General features: G+C 42.0%; 1 protein-coding gene across 3 annotated transcripts in view; it reads right to left on the reverse strand.

Moving 5' to 3' along the window:
* The window catches only part of tmod1 (tropomodulin 1), a 74,944-nt gene that overhangs the window by 38,244 nt on the left and 15,423 nt on the right, over window positions 1–21,277 (reverse strand). For all 3 annotated transcript variants that reach the window (XM_055632755.1, XM_055632753.1, XM_055632754.1), the window contains exons 2-3: window positions 17,767–17,940; window positions 4,196–4,352 (exon numbers count right to left, since the gene is read on the reverse strand). In XM_055632755.1, the coding sequence (XP_055488730.1) occupies window positions 4,196–4,352; window positions 17,767–17,892 (283 nt within the window). In that variant the 5' untranslated portion in view covers window positions 17,893–17,940. The remainder of the gene's footprint in view (window positions 1–4,195; window positions 4,353–17,766; window positions 17,941–21,277) is intronic.

Below are 21,277 nucleotides of genomic sequence, written 5' to 3' on the forward strand. Positions count from 1 at the left end.
CACTCTGGTAATTGGATAAATATCCTTTATTTTCTATATAACATGTTAACCTTTCATTTACCATTTTTTCCATTACTTTACATATGTTGGATGTTAACGCAATAGGCCTATAATTCCCTGGGTTTGTCAGATCTTTACCTGGCTTTCCTATTGGGATTACTACTGCCTCCTTCCAGCTTTGCGGTAATTTCCCACCCTCCCACACTTTATTATAAAATTCTAACAAAAAATCCTTGGATGTTTCACTGAGATGGTTTAACATGGTGTAACAAATCTGATCTTTACCTGGTGCTGACACCTTGGTTTTTCCCAGGCTTTTCCTTGCTGCCCTCCTAAATAAAGGCACAACATTAGCCACCCTCACCTGTTTCTAACGATCATTCAATTTCTTGAATGATCGTTAACTAAATTGGGGCAATGCAACTTTGATGGTATTCATCAAGAACATGTTAAAGTTGCTTAGAGTAGGATGTTTGCTGGCAAAGAGATGTCTAGAAAGCCTGCAATTTCTTCGCTAGCTTCCAACAGTGTCCTCAGATGTATATGATCATTCTTACAATATTTATTTACCTTCATACACCCTAGAATGTCCAGTACGTCCTTGATCGCAATACAGACAGCCCTTAATACGGACAAGAAATAACTGTGCCAAATTCCCTAGCTTTCATGTTTTTCTCCATGGTAAAAACAGAGAAGAAATACTCATTGGGGAATTTGCACATTTCCTGCGGCTCCACATTTAGATGACCACTTTGGTTTCGAAGGGGCCCTATTTTCTCTCTAGTTACCCTCTTTCCATTAATATCCATATCAAGCTTTTTTGATTCTCCTTAATTTTATCTGCCAGAGCTACCTCGTGCCCCCTTTAGGCACTACTGATTTTGGTTTGGTTCAGGTTAGAGATACAGCAAGGAAACAGACCCTTTGGTCCTCTGAGTCCATTCATATTAATTCTATACTATCCCACTTTCTCATCCATTCCCCACACACTGAGGGCAATTTAAGGGAAACATTAACCTACAAACCCGCAAGTCTTTGGGATGTGGTAGGAAACCGGAGCACCTGGAAGAAACCCATATTGTCATAGGCAGACCATGTAAACCCCCCACGGGAAGTCAGTATCAAACCTGGGTCTCTGGTGCTGTTAAGCAGCAGCACTACCAGCTGTGCCACTGTGCTGCCCTGTGTCCGAGGATTTCCTTCCTAAGTATGCTCCTTCGTCCCTAAACTCAACCAGGGATACACTTAATCCCAGATGCCTATACCTGGCCCATACTTCCTTTTTCCTGACCAACCCCCTTTTCTCTCATCATCCAGGGTTCCTTACTTCCCCCTACCTTGCCCTTCACTGACAGGAATATGCATGCTTTGCATTCTCACCATCACTCTTATAAAAGCATCCCGTTTTCTTGACATCCCTTTGCCAGCAAACATCCTATTCTAAGCAACTTTAACACGTCCCTGACGAATACCATCAAAGTTGCATTGGCCCAATTTAGAACCTTAACTTGTGAGCCTGCCCTGTCCTTACAGTGCATTTAGAAAGTATTCAGATCCCTTCACTTTTTCTGCATTTTGTTACGTTACAGCCTTATTCTAAAATGGATTAAATTATATTTTTAAATCATCAATCTACACACAATACCCCATAATAAAAAAGTGAAAACAGGTGTTTAGAAATTTTTGCAAAGTAATTAAAAAGAAATAACTGAAATATCACATTTACATAAGTATTCAGGCCCTTTACTCAATACTTTGTTTGGGCACCTTTGGCAGTGATTACAGCCTCAAGTCTTCTTGGGTATGACGCTACAGGCTTGGCACATCTGTATTTGGGTAATTTCTCCCATTCTTCTCTGCAGATCCTCTCAAGCTCTGTCAGGTTGGATGGGGAGCGTCAATGCACAGCGATTTTCAGGTCCCTCCAGAGATGTTTGATCGAGTTCAAGTCCGGGCTCTGGCTGGGCCACTCAAGGACATTCACAGACTTGTCACAAAGCCACTCCGGCGTTGTCTTGGCTGTGTGCTTAGGGTTTTTGTCCTGTTGGAAGGTGAACCTCAGCCCCAGTCTGAGGTCCAGAACGCTCTGGAGCAGGTTTTCATCAAGGATCTCTCTGCACTTTGCTCCGTTCTTCTTTCCCTCGATCCCGACTAGTCTCCCCGTTCCTGCCGCTGAAAAACATCCCCACAGCATGATGCTGCCACCACCATGCTTCACCGTAGGTATGGTATTGGCCAGGTGATGAGCGGTGGCTGGTTTCCTCCAGACGTGATGCTTGACATTCAGGCCAAAGAGTTCAATCTTGGTTTTATCAGACCAGACAATCTTGTTTCTCATGGCTTTTAGCAAACTCCAAGTGGGCTGTCATCTGCCTTTTACTGAGGAGTGGCTTCCGTCTGGTCACTCTACCATAAAGGCCTGATTGGTGGAGTGCTGCAGATATAGTTGTCCTTCTGGAAGTTTCTCCCATCTCCACAGAGGAACCCTCTATGAAGAGTCCTGATGGTTCCAAAGTTCTTCCATTTAAGAATGTCGGAGGCCTCTGTGCTCTTCGGGACCTGCAATGCTGCAGAAATTGTTTTATACCCTTCCCCAGCTTCGTGTCTCGACACAATCTACGGACAATTCCTTCGTCTTCATGGTTTGGTTTTTGCTCCGACATGCACTGTCAACTGTCGGACCTTATATAGACAGGTGTGTGCCTTTCCAAATCACGTCCAATCAATTTAATTTAAGTTGTAGAAACATTTCAAGGATAATCAATGGAAACAGGATGAACTTAAGCTCAATTTTGAGTGTCAGAGCAAAGGATCTGAATACTTATGGAAATGTGATATTTCAGTTATTTATTTTTAATTACATTGCAAAAATTTCTAAAACCCTGTTTGCGCTTCTTCATTCTGGGGTATTGTGTGTAGATTGATGATAAAAAAAAAGAATTTAATCCATTTTAAAATAAGGCTGAAACATGACAAAATGCTGAAAAAGTGAAGGGGTCTGAATACTTTCAGAATGCACTGTATCCATAACTATTTTATCTCTAATAGAATTGTGGTCACTGATGCCAAAAGACTCGTCCTCCGACACTTTAGTCACTTGCCCTTCACAATTTCCTAAGAGTAAGTTAAGCTTTTCCCTCTTCTTTGTAGAAGAAAACTTTCCTGAACACATTTGTCAAATCTCACCCTATCTAAACACTTGACATTACAGCTGTCCCAGTCTATATTGGAAATTTAAAATCCCCTAATATGATAACTCTATTAGTCTTGCAGCTGCTTGCAATCTCCGAGCATATTTGCTCCCCTAATTCCGGTTGACTATTATAGCACAGGCTCAACAAGATGATCATCTTTTCATTTCTCAGCTCCACCCATATAGCCTCACTAAACAAACCATCAGTCATTTATTCTCTGACTATTGCCGTGACATTCTCCTTAATCAATAAAGCCATTCCCCTGCCGCTTTTACCCCACATCTGAAACATCTGTAGCACCTGTACTCTGGAACATTTAACTTTCAGTCCTGTCCCTCCCTTAGCTAGGTTTCTGTAATGGCTGTAACACCCCAGTTGCATGTACCTATCCACGCCCTGAGTTCATCCGCTTTTACCCGTCAGGCCTCAAATATTGCAATGAATGCAACGTAAACCAACAGTGCCGCCTCGCTTCCTGCAGTGCTCCCGCCTGCCCTGTCTACAGAACTTGCTTTCATCACCTTTGTATTGACTTCCAGACTGTCACCTGCCTAACTCCTGCATTGGATACCCGTCCCCCTGCCAATCTGGTTTAAAGCTAGCCAGTCACGGCGCCAGGCTCTGCCCCAGCCGACTGGCTGCCCGTTTTCTGGGGTTACGTCCGTGACCGGGCGGGGTTAGAAAGGGAATTCGCCCTGTCCAAGGGCACCCTGGGGGATTTCCAGAACCGCTGGGCACCGCGGGGGGGTTGAATGTATCCTCAATAAGGATTGTAACATAGTTGTATAGTAGTTTATTTAGGATATTTGTTTGTATTGTATTATGGTGGTGGGTTCTGGTTTGTTTTATTGTATTGTAAAAAATTGTTATTTTTAATAAATAAATACAATTTTTGATTTTAAAAAAAAATCTGGTTTAAACCTGCCCAATATCGCATTTACAAACTCAAAAAAGATTAACAGATTACGCAACATTTGTAATTGCATAAAAATGTCACACACCTCTCTTTTCTCCTGTGTATGGAACCAGGTCATCTCTGTCCTTGCTTTCCTTTGCTTGCTTCTCTAAGTGATCCAGAAGTTGATCTCTGTTTAATGGCCCTGTGGGTGCCTTCTTTGTCTGATCTTTTTGTCTTAATCCCACAGGTAGAAGCTCATTCTAAAACAAAATTAAAATAAATTCAGCAGTGAGGCAAGGTGCAGCATAATACCTCATTTTAAATGTTTCAATCAGAGCAGAAATATTCAGTTGCAAAGAACAATCACAAACCTGGTTTCACCCAGCTTTAGTAGAAGTAATGGAAGCTAATCTGCAAGAAATGTGTCAGGTTGCACAAAATTAGATTTTTTAAATTTTCTAATTGGGCATCAATTTGGTTGGAACTTTATTCTAAAGCTTCTTGATATTCAGCAGTTCACCAATAAAAATACAGCATCTGAGGCACTGTGATTTCATTCTTTACACATTTGTGCGGGCATGGACCTCTCTTTACCAAGGTCCAAGATCCCCACCTACTTTCAAAGGATATCAATAATTCCGATGCCCAAGAAGAGTGAGGTGGCATGCCTCAATGACTAATGACCAGTGGCACTAACGTCCACAGTGATTACGTGCTTTGAGAAGTTGGTTAGGATGTAACTAAACTCCTGCCTTAGTTAGGACCTGGACCCACTACAATTTTCCCACTGCCACAACAGATGAACATGTAATGTGATCTCACTGGCTCTTCACTCTGCACTAGATCACTTGGACAATAACCGAGTCTCTGCCCGTCCCTTTGTAATTGGATACTCAACCTTCTCATCGCCTGAGCATAATCAGTACAAACTGGCAGCAACACTTCCTCCTGGATAACCGTCAATACAGGTGCAACTCAAGGCTGTCTCCTGCTCTACTCTCCTCTCTCTATACCCAAGACTATGCAGCCAGACTATGCTCCAATGCAAATAAAAATGTCAAATTACTGGATGTGCATATCTCTAAAGATCTGGCCTGAACCCAGTACATCGATGCAATAGAAATTGAAAGCTCATCAACACATCTATTTCCTTCAAAGCAGATTAAGAACTTCTTCAAGAGCAGGCCTTACTAACTGGTTGCATCATGGCCTGGTTTGGCCTCAGAACAAAGGAGACTACAAAGAATGGTGGACACTCATTCAATCACAGCTACTGTCCTCCACATTATCGAAGGTATCTAAAGGAGACGCTGCCTGAAAAGGGCAGCCTCTATCATTAGAGATGGGCCATGCTCTCATTTTGTTACTACTTTCAGGAAGAAGGTACAGGCTGAAAACTGGGACAGTTTCATCCCTGCGACCACCAGGCTCTTGAACACTACACAATCTTAACCTCAGTAACTATGACCATCTGTGCACTGTGTCTTTTGTTGCACTAAAGACTAATTTCCGCACTATTCTGGTTACTTATGCCCTGTCCCACTTAGGAAACCTGAACGGAAACCTCTGGAGACTATGTGCCCCTCCCAAGGTTTCCGTGTGGTTCCCGGAGGTTGCAGGTGGTTGCAGATAGTGGAAGCAGGTAGGGAGACTGACAAAAACCTCCGGGAACCGCACGGAAACCTTGGGTGGGTCACAAAGTCTCCATCTGAAACAACTTTCAACCTGGTTAGTGCAACCAGTAACTGAACCCAAGAGGCCAAGATTACCGACACTTCAGTTGGTTTGTGTTCCTTCAACTGACATTAAAAGGGATCTGGATAGATAAATACGAATCCATATTTAATTCCTTTAAATCTTTTTATCCTCATGGTCATGTGGAGACAAAGATATCTGTAAATTCCATGTATTTGGTTTCATAATTTTCTAAATGTAAACCACAATGATTTGTAAATTACAAATATATTCCACCTCCAAACAGCATTCAAACAGGTGATCAATGTGTGGCACATACACTCTCCAGCTCACATTAAACAGAAACAAGATGATGCTCCCAGACATTACAATTCGGCTTATTTCCAAATTCTTATTTGTTAGCTTACAATTAGATGATTGTTTTCACCAGTGGCCCAAGTCCCTGCTGAACTTAAACCAGGACTTCATTCTCTGGTGTGTGTGTGTGTGTGTTGATCTATCAGTCATAGCCAGAAGGCTTCACAACATACTAACATGATTAAACTACTACATCAGGTTTAATTACAACTGAGATACTATATGCTATAATCTGTCACTGCAAGAGCTAAAATATCATAATTGGCAAATCCATATATTAGGGTAAAGTATGACCTGCTTCTCCTCCAGCTCTCCAGGATCTGAACTGGCTGACGAGTGGTGTGAGATCTGTATTCTACTACAAGTAGGGAAAGAGATAGTGACATGGGTGATGAGTAGAATATATGGTACAAATGAGCGGGCTAGGACATTCCTGGCAAGCAGGCCCGACTTGCCCACTGTGGACCGACAACGGAGGACCCACCGGGTAGGCCTGGCTCTCCCGCCACGGTCTCCGGCGGAACCGGGAACCCGCCTGAAGGTTTAGGGCCCACCCAAAGGCTCGCAGTCGGCTGGACCTTGCCAGAAGGATTGTCAGAGTCTGCACAAAGCCTCGTGGTCAGCAGGACCTCGGCAGTTGATGGGATCGGGAGCCTGCCCGAAGGATTGGCAGACGGCATAACTGGGAGAGAGCTGGAGAAGTTGGACGCAAGAAGCAAGGACTGGTAGGAAGGTGAACCGGGATAATGCCGCCAGTGCCTTCGGGCAGACTGCAGGGAGCGACCCCAGGATACAAAGATGGCCGGGCGAGGAGAGGAGAGGAGAAGGACGTCGGTTCCCAGGAACTGCTCCAGTACATTGATCGGGCCCACCAGATTTTGAACTTTGAATAATGGTGTCAAAAATAGCGGCACCCTCACATGTAATATGTACAAAATTGTGCAGTTGCATATGTGATAAATAAAGCACTATTGAATTCCATTAGTAATTTTCACTGGTCTTCTACATGTTCCCAAGGATGACGCTCAGTTCAGAATGCTAAACCAGATGCTCCTTTTACATTTTAAGGAGTCATGGGCCAGGGATTTCCATGTCATGCTTCAAATATATCATCAATGATGGAAAAAAATTAGATATCTTTACAGTCCTAAGGGAACGGATCCAATTAACATGAGGTGCTAATTGAAAACATAGGATGGATCATGAAAAGGAAAAAAGACTGTGAGGACATCCTTGAATCATTGCTTCCATTTTGTTGGACACCTCATGTCATAACAGGATACAGTGCCTGTTCAGGAATCTGAAGCTAAGGAATGATATGGCTTGATTTTTAGAGCTGTCTGAATCTAAATAGAGACTACAGGCTGGTGATGCTGATAATTGGAAGGGTAGGGGATTCAGTAGAGCCCATAAAAGGTACACCATAGAATGGAAGAGGACAAACAGAAATGGGGAAGTTTTAATCTACCAACCCACCCCCCTTCTAAGAATAGCTTTCATCTCTACATTGAACTACTAAATAAAATGCAAAATCTCTGATGGAACATGTAGGAAGGAACTGCAGATGCTGGTTTAAACCGTAGATAGACACAAAAAGCTGGAGTAACCCAGAGGGTCAGACAGCATTGCTGGAGAAAAGGAAACGTCACCTATTCCTTTTCTCCAGAGATGCTGTCTGACTCGCTGAGTTTTGTGTCGATCTGTGTGGAATAGGTGTTATGAATAAAATGTATGCAATTATATGCATTATCTTTCCATGTACAAACTGCCTTTACCTGCATAGAATGTGCTTCTGAAACAAGCATCTATCCTATCTGTTTCCATTTGGACAAAATATTCATGACAGATATGCTAAAACAGGACAGAAACGTTTTGTCTTGACAGCAGTTAATAGAAAAACACTTTCCTTTTTTGTACAAATTCTTTCCCCAACACTCATTATGTAATCAAAATACAGCAATATATTTTAATCTTTTTAAGTTCTGTTTAACTTCATATCACACACACACTGAATTATCAATGTGCAGTATATTAGATTTCCTTCTGGACATGTATTACATCACATACTTGTACATCACATACGCAGTAAATCAGCAGCATGTTTATTGCTTTCTTTAAACTAAAACATGAATATTCTTTTTATTTTTACACAAAAAAGCTTGTGTTTTTTAGTGCCTTCAGCAATCTCAGTTTAAAGATGTGCAAATCTATTGGGTTTAGTTCCCCTTTGCAAGTCTGCAGGGTTTCCACTGTTTATGAGCGAGACCAATAGCCTTTGACAGGGATAGCAAAATGTAATGTAGAAAAGTAAAGACAACCTGGACTTTGAAAAAAATTGTTGCAACTAAAGTAAATCTAAGAGAATATCAAATGACTGTGATGTTGTAAATCTGAAATAAAAACCGTAAATGCTATTAACACTCAACAGGTCAAGCAGTATCTGGGGAGAGCGAAACAGTTTGTGTTTCTGGAGCTAGACCCTTCATTAGAATTGGGAAAGAGAGGTGGGGAGAATTGGTTGACCAAAGGGAATATTTCCGATAGGCTGAGTCCGACTGAATAAATATAGCAGCAGCTGAGGGGATCAGATTACATTTCCTTGTCTGTGTAATGCGTCGCTAATAGCAAGGCCATGAGACATGCCCAGCAAGCCAGACTACACAAATAGAAAGAGAAAATCTGAGCCACAATGATGATCAGCCAATGTGGCCAGCATTGATATGCAAACAAAGTGTGAGAGAATTCAATCTGGATCCTGCAACACGCCCAGACGGAAGATGAGGTGCTACTCCCGAAGCCCACATTAGCTCTCGTTGTAATAGTGAAGGAGACCTCACACAGAAGAGGTCAAAGTGGGAGTGGGATGGTAGGAGGCAACCAGAAGCTCATCGTCTGTCCTAGGGGCTGAAAACATGAGCTCAGCACAGCGATCACCTAATCTGCATTTGGCTTCCCCAGTGTTGAGGACATCACATGTAAACACTGAATGCGATACACGAGATTGGAAGAAGTACAAGTGAATTGCTGCCTTACCTGGAAGGAGTGTTGAGTCCCTAGATGGTGGGAAGGGAAGAGATGAAAAGGCAGGTGCTGCATCTCCTTCCATCGGAATGTGCCGTAGGCTAGGGAATAGTTGGAGGGACTGAAAAAGCAAACCACCAGTTGCATAGATTGTGATCCCTTCAAAATACTGAAAGGGGGGGGGGATATGTATTTGGTGATGGAATTTTGTTGGAGCTGACTGAAGTTGCTCAGGATGAGCCATTGCGTGCGTTGCTTGGAAGAATGGACAATAAAGAGCAGACTCTGTCTGGGCAGCCTGCAAGTAGGATTGAAGCACAGGGCCTACACCCCTCCCCCTTTCCACCTGCTTGCATCCAATGTGCAATCCCCAGATAATATGGTTGAGGAGGGTAAGGTTGCTTTACCAAGAGACATGAGGGAATGCTGTGTACTCTGCTTCACAGCGACTTGGCTCATCCTCAGTTCTCCACACTCAGCAATCCAACGTAAAAGGTTTCTGAACCTATGGCATTGACTAGACGGCATCATTGGGAAAAGGGAGAGGCGCTGCCTCCTGCCTCATGGTAAACGCTTCGTGGTGCTCAGATAGAGCAGTCTTGTTCAACTCCAGGTCCCGGAACATCTGGCAGTGAAGTACTGTCCCTTATTACCTCCCGAGGGAATTCACTTCCGAACTAATGCTAGCATTTGTCCTGCAACACCAGAGGAGCAAGTATTCCCAACATTAGCTACTCCACCATCAAAAATGCCTATCGTTCCATCCCGCTCTCCCTTTGGAAAATCAGACCAGCTGGCAGGGTGCTTTCGTCCTGCATGTAGGCAGCAAATGAAGACGGCAGTGAGGATTGTACAGAGCTGGTCAAGAGACTCAGAGGAACAACTCGGCAACAGTTTGGTATTGGTAGACTGGGTGATGTTCAAGGACTCAGCAAGGACCTGAACGAAAACGCCATGGTTGTCACTAACTTCATAAGCAAATGTGTGGAGCAAATGTTCCCACCTACACCATCCAAGTGTTCCTTAACCAGAAGCCGTGCATCAACCAGGAAGTCTGAAACCGATTGAGGACCAGCACTGGGGAACAACGCAGGTTCATACAAGTTCAGGTACAACCTCATTAAGGCCATCAGAAGAGCCAAGTGAAACTTTTGCTCTAAACCGTAAGATCGGTTGGACATTGCGCAGCTATAGCAGGGCTGGCATGCCATCATGTCCAACAAGAACAACGATTCATCACTCAAGCGACAATGAGGCATGTTCAGTAGGACCTTATGGTGTTCTACATTTGTTTCCAAATGGATAACGTCGACGTACCTTATCGGGCCCCCTTCTCCCCTGACAACACTAGTCTCAGTCACCAAGGTCGATGTCAAAAGGGTCAATCCTTTATGAGGGTGAATCCTTGGAAAGCGTCCAGCCCTGATAGTTTATCTGGCCATGTTCCTAATACCTGCTTGACTGAATAGTTGTTTCTGAAATACAATAGTCAACCTCTCATTCTGTGGTCCCTATCTCCTCTAAATGGGTGTCAACAATGCCAGTGCCCAATAAACTAAGATGGCATGCCTCAATGACTATTGACTGGTGGCAGGCACTATGTCCATGGTGATTAATTGGTTATGACGCATATCAACTTTTGCCTGAGTAAGTACCTGAACCCACTATAATTTGCCTATCATCGCAATAGATCAACAGTAGATGTGATCTTGCTGGCTTTCCACTCTGCAGTTTGGCATTCAACACCATCATTCCCTCCAACTGGTTACCAAGCTCAGGGAACTGAGTCTCTGCTCATCCCCATGTAATTGGATCCTTGACTTCCTCATCAGCAGACTTTAGAAGGCTTAGGAAGTTCGGTATGTCCCCAACAACTCTCACGAACCTCCACAGATGCCGCATAGAAAGCCTTTTATTGGAATGCGTCACAGCATTGTTTAGGAACAGTTCCATCCAAGACCACAAGAAATTGTAGAGAATTGTGGATGCAGCCCAGACCATCACACAAACCAATCTCCTTTCCATTGACTCCATCTACATTTCACAACTACGTTGGCAAGGCCACAGCATAATCAAGGACGAGTCTCATCCCGGTCATTCCTCTTCTACTCTCTCCCATCAGTCAAGAGGTACAGAAGTGTGAAAAAGCATACCTCCAGATACAGGAAGTTTCTTCCCAGCGGTTATCAGGCAACTGAATCCTATCAACAACTAGAGAGCAGCTCTGAGTTACTATCTACCTCATTGGAGACCCTCGGTCCACTTGATCACACCTTCCATCGATCTATTGTGGCAATAGGCAAATTACAGTGGCTCCAGGTATTTACTATCTGTAATCGGACTTTATCTTGCACTAAACGCTATTCCTGTTATCATGTATCTTTACAATGAGGACAGCACAATTGTAATCATATACAAGTATAATCTTTCCATTGACTGGTTAGCATGCAACAAAAAAGCTTTTCACTGTACAAGCGACAATAAACTAAACTAAGCTAATCAGCACCAATTGGCAACACTTCTTCTTCGATAACCATCAATACAGGAGCACCTCAAGGCTGTGTGCTCAGTCTCAGTTCTACTCTTTCTATGCCCATGACTGTGTAGCCAGACACAGTTCCAACGTCATCTTTAAATTTGCCAATGATATCACCAATGTGTATAAAACATTTGTATCTGCAGTGTTAATTTTGGGAATAAGGGCTAAGAAGGTATGTGGCAGATGTACTTCAGTATTTATCAAAGCCCTGGGCACAATGCCCAGAAATCTCAATGCACAACTTTCACACAGTAGTATACATTACAAATGCCATGTAATGTATACTTCATTACATGGCATTTCTTTGCAATTTCAGTAAAGAACAGTACTTGGAACTTGTATAATTTAACTTGCTCCCTACACCCAACAGATTGGTCAATAACGTGAAAAAAACAGCAGATATATTAGCTCCCTTTTCATTCAGTTCATCCTAGCTTAAAATTAATTCCTTTTAGGAAAGAGAACCACTCAAATTAACTTCAACAATGCTACTTTGAAACAGAGTGTTTTCAAGCACTTTAAAAAAATACTCTGCCAAAGGTACACAACATTTGATATAACAACATCTATATCTGTGAAAATAATTCTCAAGCATAACCAAGCGTTAAAAATACAGAGCATTGTTTGAGATCTGGCTGCCAATCTCAACATCAAGTCTTTTAATAATATAATTCAGACTCTAACTTCTGGAAACCACACAGTGGCAGATAAATGTGGAAACCGTAGGTTGCTGTTCGTTACCCTGGCGCCTTTATCACCTCAGGCAATTGAGGAAATTCAGAGTGTCTTTGAGGATCCTCCAGTGCTTCTACTCGGCGGCTGTGGAAAGCATCTTGTCCGGAAACATCATGATTTGGTTTGGGAACTGCTCTGCCCACGACAAGAAGGCTCTGCAGACAGTAGTGCGTTCGGCCGAACGCACTATGGGAACTTCACTCACCCCCCTGCAGGAACTATACATCAAGAGGTGCAACTCCAGAGCCAACAAGATCATGGGAGACCCCTTCCACCCCAGCAACGGACTGTTCTAGCTGCTACCGTCAGGCAAACGCCTCCGTTGCCATGCTGTGAAAACGGAGAGGATGAGAAGGAGTTTCTTCCCAGAGGCCATCAGGACTGTAAACTCCTATCTCTCCAGGGACTAACTTTACTGTACCATTTTAAAGTTGTGTCTTTTTAAAATTGCTGTTTTTTTCCTTTTTCTTCCCTCACACAAATATGTAATATGTGAATATGTGATTCTGTTCTATTCTGTTTGTGGTTTGTTTGTTTTTTAGCACAATTCACGAGCATTGCCACTTTTCATTTCACTGCACATCTCGTATGTGTATGTGACGAATAAACTTGACTTGACTTGAATTACAACCTCAGTAAATGAAATGGTGTGATTCTGGCTGCTCAAAATTGATCATTCATGAGGCCATATAAGCCACCGGCAGCACCAACAGCACTGTATCCCCTTTGTCCATGAATTCATGGCTTGGCATATCCCTCACTCCACCACCACCATCAAGCTAGTGGATCAGTCATGGTTTGATGAGGAGTGCAGAAGAGCAACACAAGGCACAACGTGTGAAGCTACCGCACCACATTACATGCATTCTCAGCAGTAAAAGGAGCTTGGAACTGCCTGAGCGAAATGATCCCACAATCAATGTATCAGATCAAAGCTCTTCAGTCCTGCCACATTTAGTTGTGAATTGTGGTGAACACTTTGATAATGCAAGGAAGAGACTTTTAGAACATTGTAAAATGGAATTATCTATTAAATGTAATTTATCTTAGTCCTGGCAGATCACTGCAAGACTTCCTCAAGGTAGTGTCCTGGCCCGACTATCTTCAGCTGTTTCAAACTTTCCATATGGTCAGATGGGAGTGTTTGACGATAATTGCACAAAAGGCAATTCCTTTCACAATTAAGAAAAATAAACCAGTCAATGGTTGTGTGGAACAAAACAATATTCAGACAGCGGCTAATAAATTTGGCACAATATAAACGTCATAAAATCAACATCACCAACAAAAGAAGGCCCCAACATTGTACAATTCCTCATCTGGGATCTGACATTTAGCTGGACAAGCCATATAAATATTATGGCTACAAGACCTGGTGTGAGGCTTGGTATTCTGTGGCGAGTGTCTTTCTTGCTGTCAGCTTTTTTTCTGGTTGGCTGCCAGGTGACGAGTGGTTTTCCATTCGTCTGTGTCATGCCCACTACTCTTCACATTGCATTTCAATGATTTGGATGATGGAATCGCTGACTTTGTAGCTAGGTTTGCAGATGATATGATGGTCGGTGGAGGGGCAGGTAGTGTAGAGAAGGCAGTGAGTCTGCAGAAGGACTTGGACAGGTTGGGAGAGTGGGCAAAGAAGAGGCAGATGGAATACAGCATAAAGTGTGTGGTTATACACTTTGGTAGTAGCAATAAAGGCACAGACTATTTTCTAAATGGGTAGAAGATTCAGAAATCAGAAATTTGCAGGTTGAATTGGCAGAATGGAAGGCAAATGCAATGTTAGCATTTATTTTGCGAGAACTAGAATATAACAGCAGGGATGCAATGCTGAGGCTTTATAAGGCACTGGCCAGACCGCATTTGGAGTATTGTGAGCAATTTGGGCTGTATATCTGACGAGGGATGCGCTGGCTTTGGAAAGGGTCCAGAGGAGGTTTACGTGAACATCCCAGGAATGATTGTGTTAACGTATGATGAGTGTTTGACGGCTCTAGGCCTGTACTCGCTGGGGTTTAGAAGGATGAGGGCGAAAGGAAATGTAAAAGACTGCAGATACAAAAGTTCTAAAATAAAAATAAATAACGCTGAAAATTCTCAGGTGTGGGAAACAGAGAACTAGTTGATGACCTTTCATTAGTAATCTGGTAATTGATAATTAGTTTCTCTCAAAACATACTTGATACTGGATCATCTACATTTCTGTTAAAGCAGCATCAATTGCTCATATTATTTGTGAGGCCATAAATCCACAACACAAAGTGAGAATAGCCGTTAGATTGGGTCACCATGCACAACCTAAGATTTATGTAGCATGCAAAGCACACTGGCACATGCTATACCTGATGATTCACAAGAGTAAGTGTTGGCCATTGATGTACTCTCCACTATCAAAACCTACCTTTCCCTCACTCTTGAAATTGCCCGGGTCTCATTCATATTGGCCACAAATTATCACCCATACACTCAAAGACAAAACCACACTAGGTTATCCAGAATACCAATGTGGCAAGTAATAGTATTACCAATATATGTTCCAGCCTGAGACCATTTCAACAAAAATTCACCCAATTTAACAGAATTATTTTTGTTAAATCCCACATTATTATTGAGCTAGGGGGTCACTTATAACCAGTAACTTAAACAATCCAGCTACATAGACACTCGTAGATACTATGGGTACATGGATGAATCAAAGATTGATATTCTGCATGAATGACTCACCTCCCCGAAGCATTCCACCACCTGTCTTGGGTGCATCATGAGTGTAATTCCAATTTGTTCAATTTGTTCAGATGAATGCAGCCTCAAAAGCATAAGAACATCAAACTATGCAGAACAAATTAGCCCAAAGATTACTCATCTTCTTAAGCAATTAATACCTCGATCACCTTTGCACCGAGGATGCAGCATATATCTTCCACTAGATTCGCTGCAGCAACTAAGCTAGGCTTTTCAGTTAAACTCACCAACCTACCATTACTACCAACCTGAGGCACACAAGCAGTAGGCATATGTAAATACTAACAACTCAAAATTCCCATCACATCCCAAATCATGTGCATTTCCTGTCATGGATTCACATTCTTTCCTCGGTGCAAAATCCTAAAATTCCTAATCTGAATGAAAATACTTCAGTCATCACTGCTTTAATGAAGAAATGTGCTGTTGTCTGTGTTCTGACAAAGACAATTAGGGTCTATCCTAACCAGAAAACTTTAATGGACATGGAGATTTACTCTTTGCGATGTTCCAGATCCAAGGTTTTCAGGAAGTATGAGCCAGCACTGCAAGATGACCAAATATAATCTCCACAAGGCTATCAGGGATGCCAAGAGAGGATTCCAAACAAATGGAGGCTCAGCTCAATCAAATGGATGCCAGGCGACTGTGGCAGGGCCTGAATACCATCACGGGCTACAAGCCAAAATCAGAGTGACCTCTGGCAACAGTGCATGTCTACCGTATGAGCTCGATGCTTTTTACAACCGTTTCAAACAGACAAGCAAAGTTCCATTAGGTGTATCCCCACATCCCCAGGTGACTCAGTCCCATTCATTTTGGTGGTAAATGAATATTTGCTTTCATATCTGCTTTCAACTGTAGTAATGAATTATGAAATCATACATCTATCAACTGGCTACAGTCTTCACCGACATCTTCAACCTCTCATTTCAACAGTCTAATCTACCCTATTCAGTTATTGCATTATGTATTTTAGTATTCTTTATTCACCACCAAATCTCATTACAATCTTGGCATCGTTCAACTGCTTTGCATTAGTTGGCATATTTAATGTTGCATTTATCATTATCAGGTAAACTATTTATTCTGAGCTTCATGCGAAGAAGGAATTTTATTGCATCCTGGTGTAAAGAACAATAAACCAGCCTGAATCTAAGAAGACATTGTCAGTGTGCTAAGCTGTGGCTCCTGTAAATCTCAGGCCATTTACCCATAAAGTCAGTGTTAAAATGTTATATTAAAATTTTAAAAGGAATTTGAGAAGTAGGCATCTCAATCTACAGTCATACTGAAACGCAGAAAGATAATTGTGGTAGGAGGCCAAAAATCTCAGTACCAGAACACAATTGTATGACAGTTCTCAAGTCAATGACCTGAGCCTTTGTATATTTAATGTAACTCTTCAAGCAGTCGTGACCCTGCTATGTATTAGATAATACTTGGTCCAGAAGTTGGAATATTGTATTTTCTGGTCTGATAATGCTTTTGATGTCTTGGTTAGTTAGATTACTGTCAACAGTGAGGCTTGCCTGCCAGCATCTTCATGTTAAGTTTTTATCTCCCTTTCTTTGAAATGTTACCAATAAAGGGCATTCAAAAGGCACTCTGTTCAACCCTTCCTTAAACAAATTCAAAATTGCAATGTTATTTGCAGAGATTTCAACAACTCACTGTCATTGCTCTCTTCTAGAAACAGCCAACTTAAAATAGAGCCAATATCTCTGACACTAGTTGATTGCTAAAGCATTGCAGATGCAAAGCATGCGTGTGCCCCAAATCACTACATTGTACCCATGCCAGAATTTTATAATCTGAATTTAAAGCATGGAAATGATCCAATATAAGAACTGAGTGGAATTTGGAACAAAAGTATTGCTGGTTTGTGTATATTTGAATAAGCAATTGCACAGACAAACAGTCATCTGTCATTGGATTGGAAATACAGTTGAACCTTGCAACTAAGCTGAACGCTTCAAGTCTGAATATATTTCAGACTTCAAGCCCATCATATCCTCAAGTTGGCGATCGATTCAAAACTCAACTATGTCCCTGCATCTGACAAGACATACCTCAGAATTGTTAGAAAATTGGGTAAAGATAGAATATTTATTTCATATTTTTGCATAGCTTCAAAACAGCAGAATCAACAGTTGTGGATAACAAATAACCAACCATAACCCAACTAAATATTAATAGCAACATTTAAGATGAAGACCTCTGAACAGTTATTTCACTATCTATTCAGAAATGACTGATCCAATACTTTACACAAAGCTAACATTGAGAGTATTGAAGCCATGTGTTATCAATGATGATTTTGAAGCAGTACTTCACCAATTTCAATTTGTTTAATTTAATGCTTAACTAAATTCATGGTTTACAGATTAAGACTAAAATTCAGAGGAATGATTGATGATTATTTAGCTGAAGATGTGTTTGGTAATGAGGAAGTCAAATAAATTCATCTCAATGTGGTGGGCAGTTAAGTCTACAAAGACTTTGCAGCAATTTGTGCTGGAAACCAAAAGTGGTTTACGCAACTAAATTGTATGGGTGCACATACAAGCAATTATTATACATACATCTGGATCTAGTTCTTCCAACTCATCTTCCAACTGTTGGATCTCCTCTTCTGATAATTTTCGGAGGAGATCATCTTCATCAACATCTCGGTACTTTTCTAATTCTTTTTTGAATGGCGTAGACATGTTGATATCAATCTTTTCTTGTACCACCTTTGCGATATCTTAGTATACCTATAATTTGAATGAACAAAAGGGATCATTAGAATGAAGATGTCTCTTAAAATGATGGGGTATTTTAGAAGGAACCGCAAGCTACAATGTCAGCACAAAACTAAACAGATTTGATTATTTCAACAGTTCATTTTTTATTTCAATTAAATATATCCGTGGGGAAATGTGGTAGAAATATGATAAACATCAAATTCAATTTTACTGACAGAGCATTACTAAAGCAGAACATCTTGGCACATCATTAGTTAGGCTTTATTTCGTAATCTTCAGTGAAAAAACATGTTGAGCAGTAATTTTCTGAGACCATTCCAAGGGCAAGACTGATTGCGAGACCATTAAAATTATGGAATGAAAAAATCTGGAGTAATGGAATAAGACGGCAAGTGAGTCAAACTGTCCATAAGAAAGAGGGAAAGAAAATATGAATAAAATGTGAAAATTCAAGATTTTTAAAAATCTTGAATATGTTATGCAAGGATTAGATCAAATACTTTTAACTCATCCATTTCTGGGCCAGAAGGAAAAAACAGCAGAACATTAACAATTTATTAATAAAGAATAATTACAAGGCAGAGTCAATTACAAGGCTTAACCTTCTGCAGCTAGTTAAATAAAGATGGCGAGGCAAGATATAATTTACAAGCAACTTCTGGAGATTTGTACTTCATTGCATCTTTCTTAATCCCCTGAAACCGCTGCCAATTTACGTATTAATAAATGGTGCATCAACAACGCACTATTGGGTGAGATTTCCAGAAAAAACACCAGCTGCTGGCATTCTCGTATTCTTTAACACATCAATGCCTGTTCCTACAAGAGTTGTCCTTACCCAATTCCCAGTGGACTTAGGTAGTCAGCTACTTCATGTTATGGGGCTAGGGTGGGGGTGGGGAGGCCAACGTCAATAACATGCACTGAAGGTCACGTGGCCAATCTTAGCTCCTGCTGACGTTAGTTTTAAGTACAATTCTCCCCCAAATTATCCAATTTTATTGTCAGCAACTTGATTTGCAGGTTTGATCCAATCACTGACCAGCAGCGGTGGAAAATAAATATGAAAAGCTGAATGGATTAAAGGGCAACTGGGGGTGCTGCTAACCCACAGCTCCAGTGACCCAGGCTTGATCCTGGTCTCCCATGTTGTTCCGTGGAAGTTTGCACGTTTTCCATTCCACCATGTGGGCTTTTCCATCCTTTTCAGCAACCTCCCACATCTCAAAGACATGCCCGTTGGTAGTTTAATGCATAGGGGAGGGGAGATTGCACTATTTAATGCATAGGGGAGGGAAGATTGTGCATGAAGGAATTGCAGATGCTGGTTTAAACCGAAGATAGACACAAAAAAACTGGAGTAACTCAGCGGGACAGGCAGCATTTCTGGAGAGAAGGAATGGGTGACATTTCAGATCACAACCCTTCAGATTCCAGTCTGAAGAAGAATGTCAACCCAAATCATCACCCATTTCTTCGCTCCAGAAATGCTGCCTGTCCCGCTGAGTTACTCCAGCTCTTTGTGTCTATCTTCAGGATGGAAGAATACCAGGTTACAGACAAATGAATGGGATTGTTCCAAGAGCCGATATAGATTTGATGGTGGGCATGATGTTGGTCATAAGGTGCAAGGTGCTCGCGGTGGTCTGTACACGGCACAGGTCACTGCAGTCACCCCGAGCCATCTTCAGATTCATTTGCAGATTCAAGATGGAATGCATGGCTGGTCATAACGCAATAGCTTCAAGACACTGGGCCTGGGCCCGTGCTTGTACTGGGCCTGTACTCGCTGGAGTTTAAAAGAATGAGGGGGGACCTAATTTAAACATACAGAATAATGAACGGCTTGGACAGAATGGATGTGAAGAGGATGTTTCCACTAGTGTGAGGATCTAGGACTGCAGGTCATAGCCTCAGAACATTCTTTTAGGAAGGAGATGAGGAGAATTTTATTTTGTCAGAGGGTGGTGAAGCTGTAGTAGGCTGTGGAGGCCAAGTCCGTGGAGAGGCAAAGTTAATGCAGAAATTAAGGCAAAGATAGATAGATTATTCATTAGTACAGGTGTCATGGGTTATGGGGAGAAGGCATGAGAATGGGGATAGGAGGAAGAGATAGATCAGCCGTGATTGAATGGTGAGGTAGACTTGATGGGCCGAATGGCCTAATTATACTCCTATTCCTTATGACCTTATGACAAGTGCGACATGGTCGTACAGTGGTAGAGCTGCTGCCTTACAGTACCAGAGATCTGGGTTCGATCCTGACTGTACAGAATTTGTACGTTCTCCCTTTAAGCATGTGGGTTTTCTCCGGGTACTCCCGTTTCTTTCCACATTGCAAAGATGTACAGGTTTGTAGGTCAATTGGCTGAGGTAAAATTGTCAATTGTCCCTAGTGTGTAGGATGTGTGTAGTGTTAGTGTACGAGGTGATCGCTGGCTGGCACGGACTGGATGGGCCGATGGGCTTGTTTCCGTGCTGTATCTCATGACTATGATCCAAAGTCTAAAGCCAAACCATGGCCACAAGAGCTGGTCAGAAGCTGGCTAGCCTGTAAGGAGTAACCCACTTCCTAACAACTAGTATCGTCCCACCATCTACATGGATAAGTGCAACACCACCAATCCACAAGATGCTCGAGACCATGGAAGAACAGCAGGTTTTATTGGCGCCTCATTCATGACTCTAAACATTAATTCCCTCCACCATCAGTACATGGTAACTGCAGTGAGTATAAAAACACACTGCCAATTACTCATTTAGGCTATTCCAATAGCACATCCCAAACCCATGGCCTCTGCTACCAAGAAGGACAAGGCCAGCAGTATATGGGGACACCTCTCTCCGCTTCAAGTCGTAGAAAATCCTGATTTGTAAACTTGTTCGTGTTCCTTCAAAGTCACCTTCCTAAATCCTGAAACTCCCTCCCAATAATCACCAGGACTGCAGCAGTTCAGGGTGGTGCTCATCACCATATTCCACAGGGTAATTCATGTTGGCTTTCCCAGTGATGCCCAGATCCAAGACATTTATGAAATGAAAGCTAAATAAATATAAAAGATTCACATTGCCTCTGGTTATTCTTCCTAAAGTTCTTCCTAAATGAATCACATCCATTTTTTCCGTATTAGATTTTATCTGTCCCAAGATAGTTTTGCCTCACCACTTGGCCTGGTGTTGGATGGGCAGTAGTGGAGGGTTGTTTTTCAGATTGGAGGTCTGTGACCAGTGGTGTGCCACAGGGGTCAGGCTGAGTCCACTGTTGTTCATCATCTACATTCATGATTTGGATTTAAATGGAGTAAGTTTTATAGATGATACCAAAATCAGAAGTATAGTGGATAGT

The sequence above is a fragment of the Leucoraja erinacea genome, chromosome 3, assembly GCF_028641065.1.
Source record: "Leucoraja erinacea ecotype New England chromosome 3, Leri_hhj_1, whole genome shotgun sequence".
NCBI lineage: Eukaryota > Metazoa > Chordata > Chondrichthyes > Rajiformes > Rajidae > Leucoraja > Leucoraja erinaceus.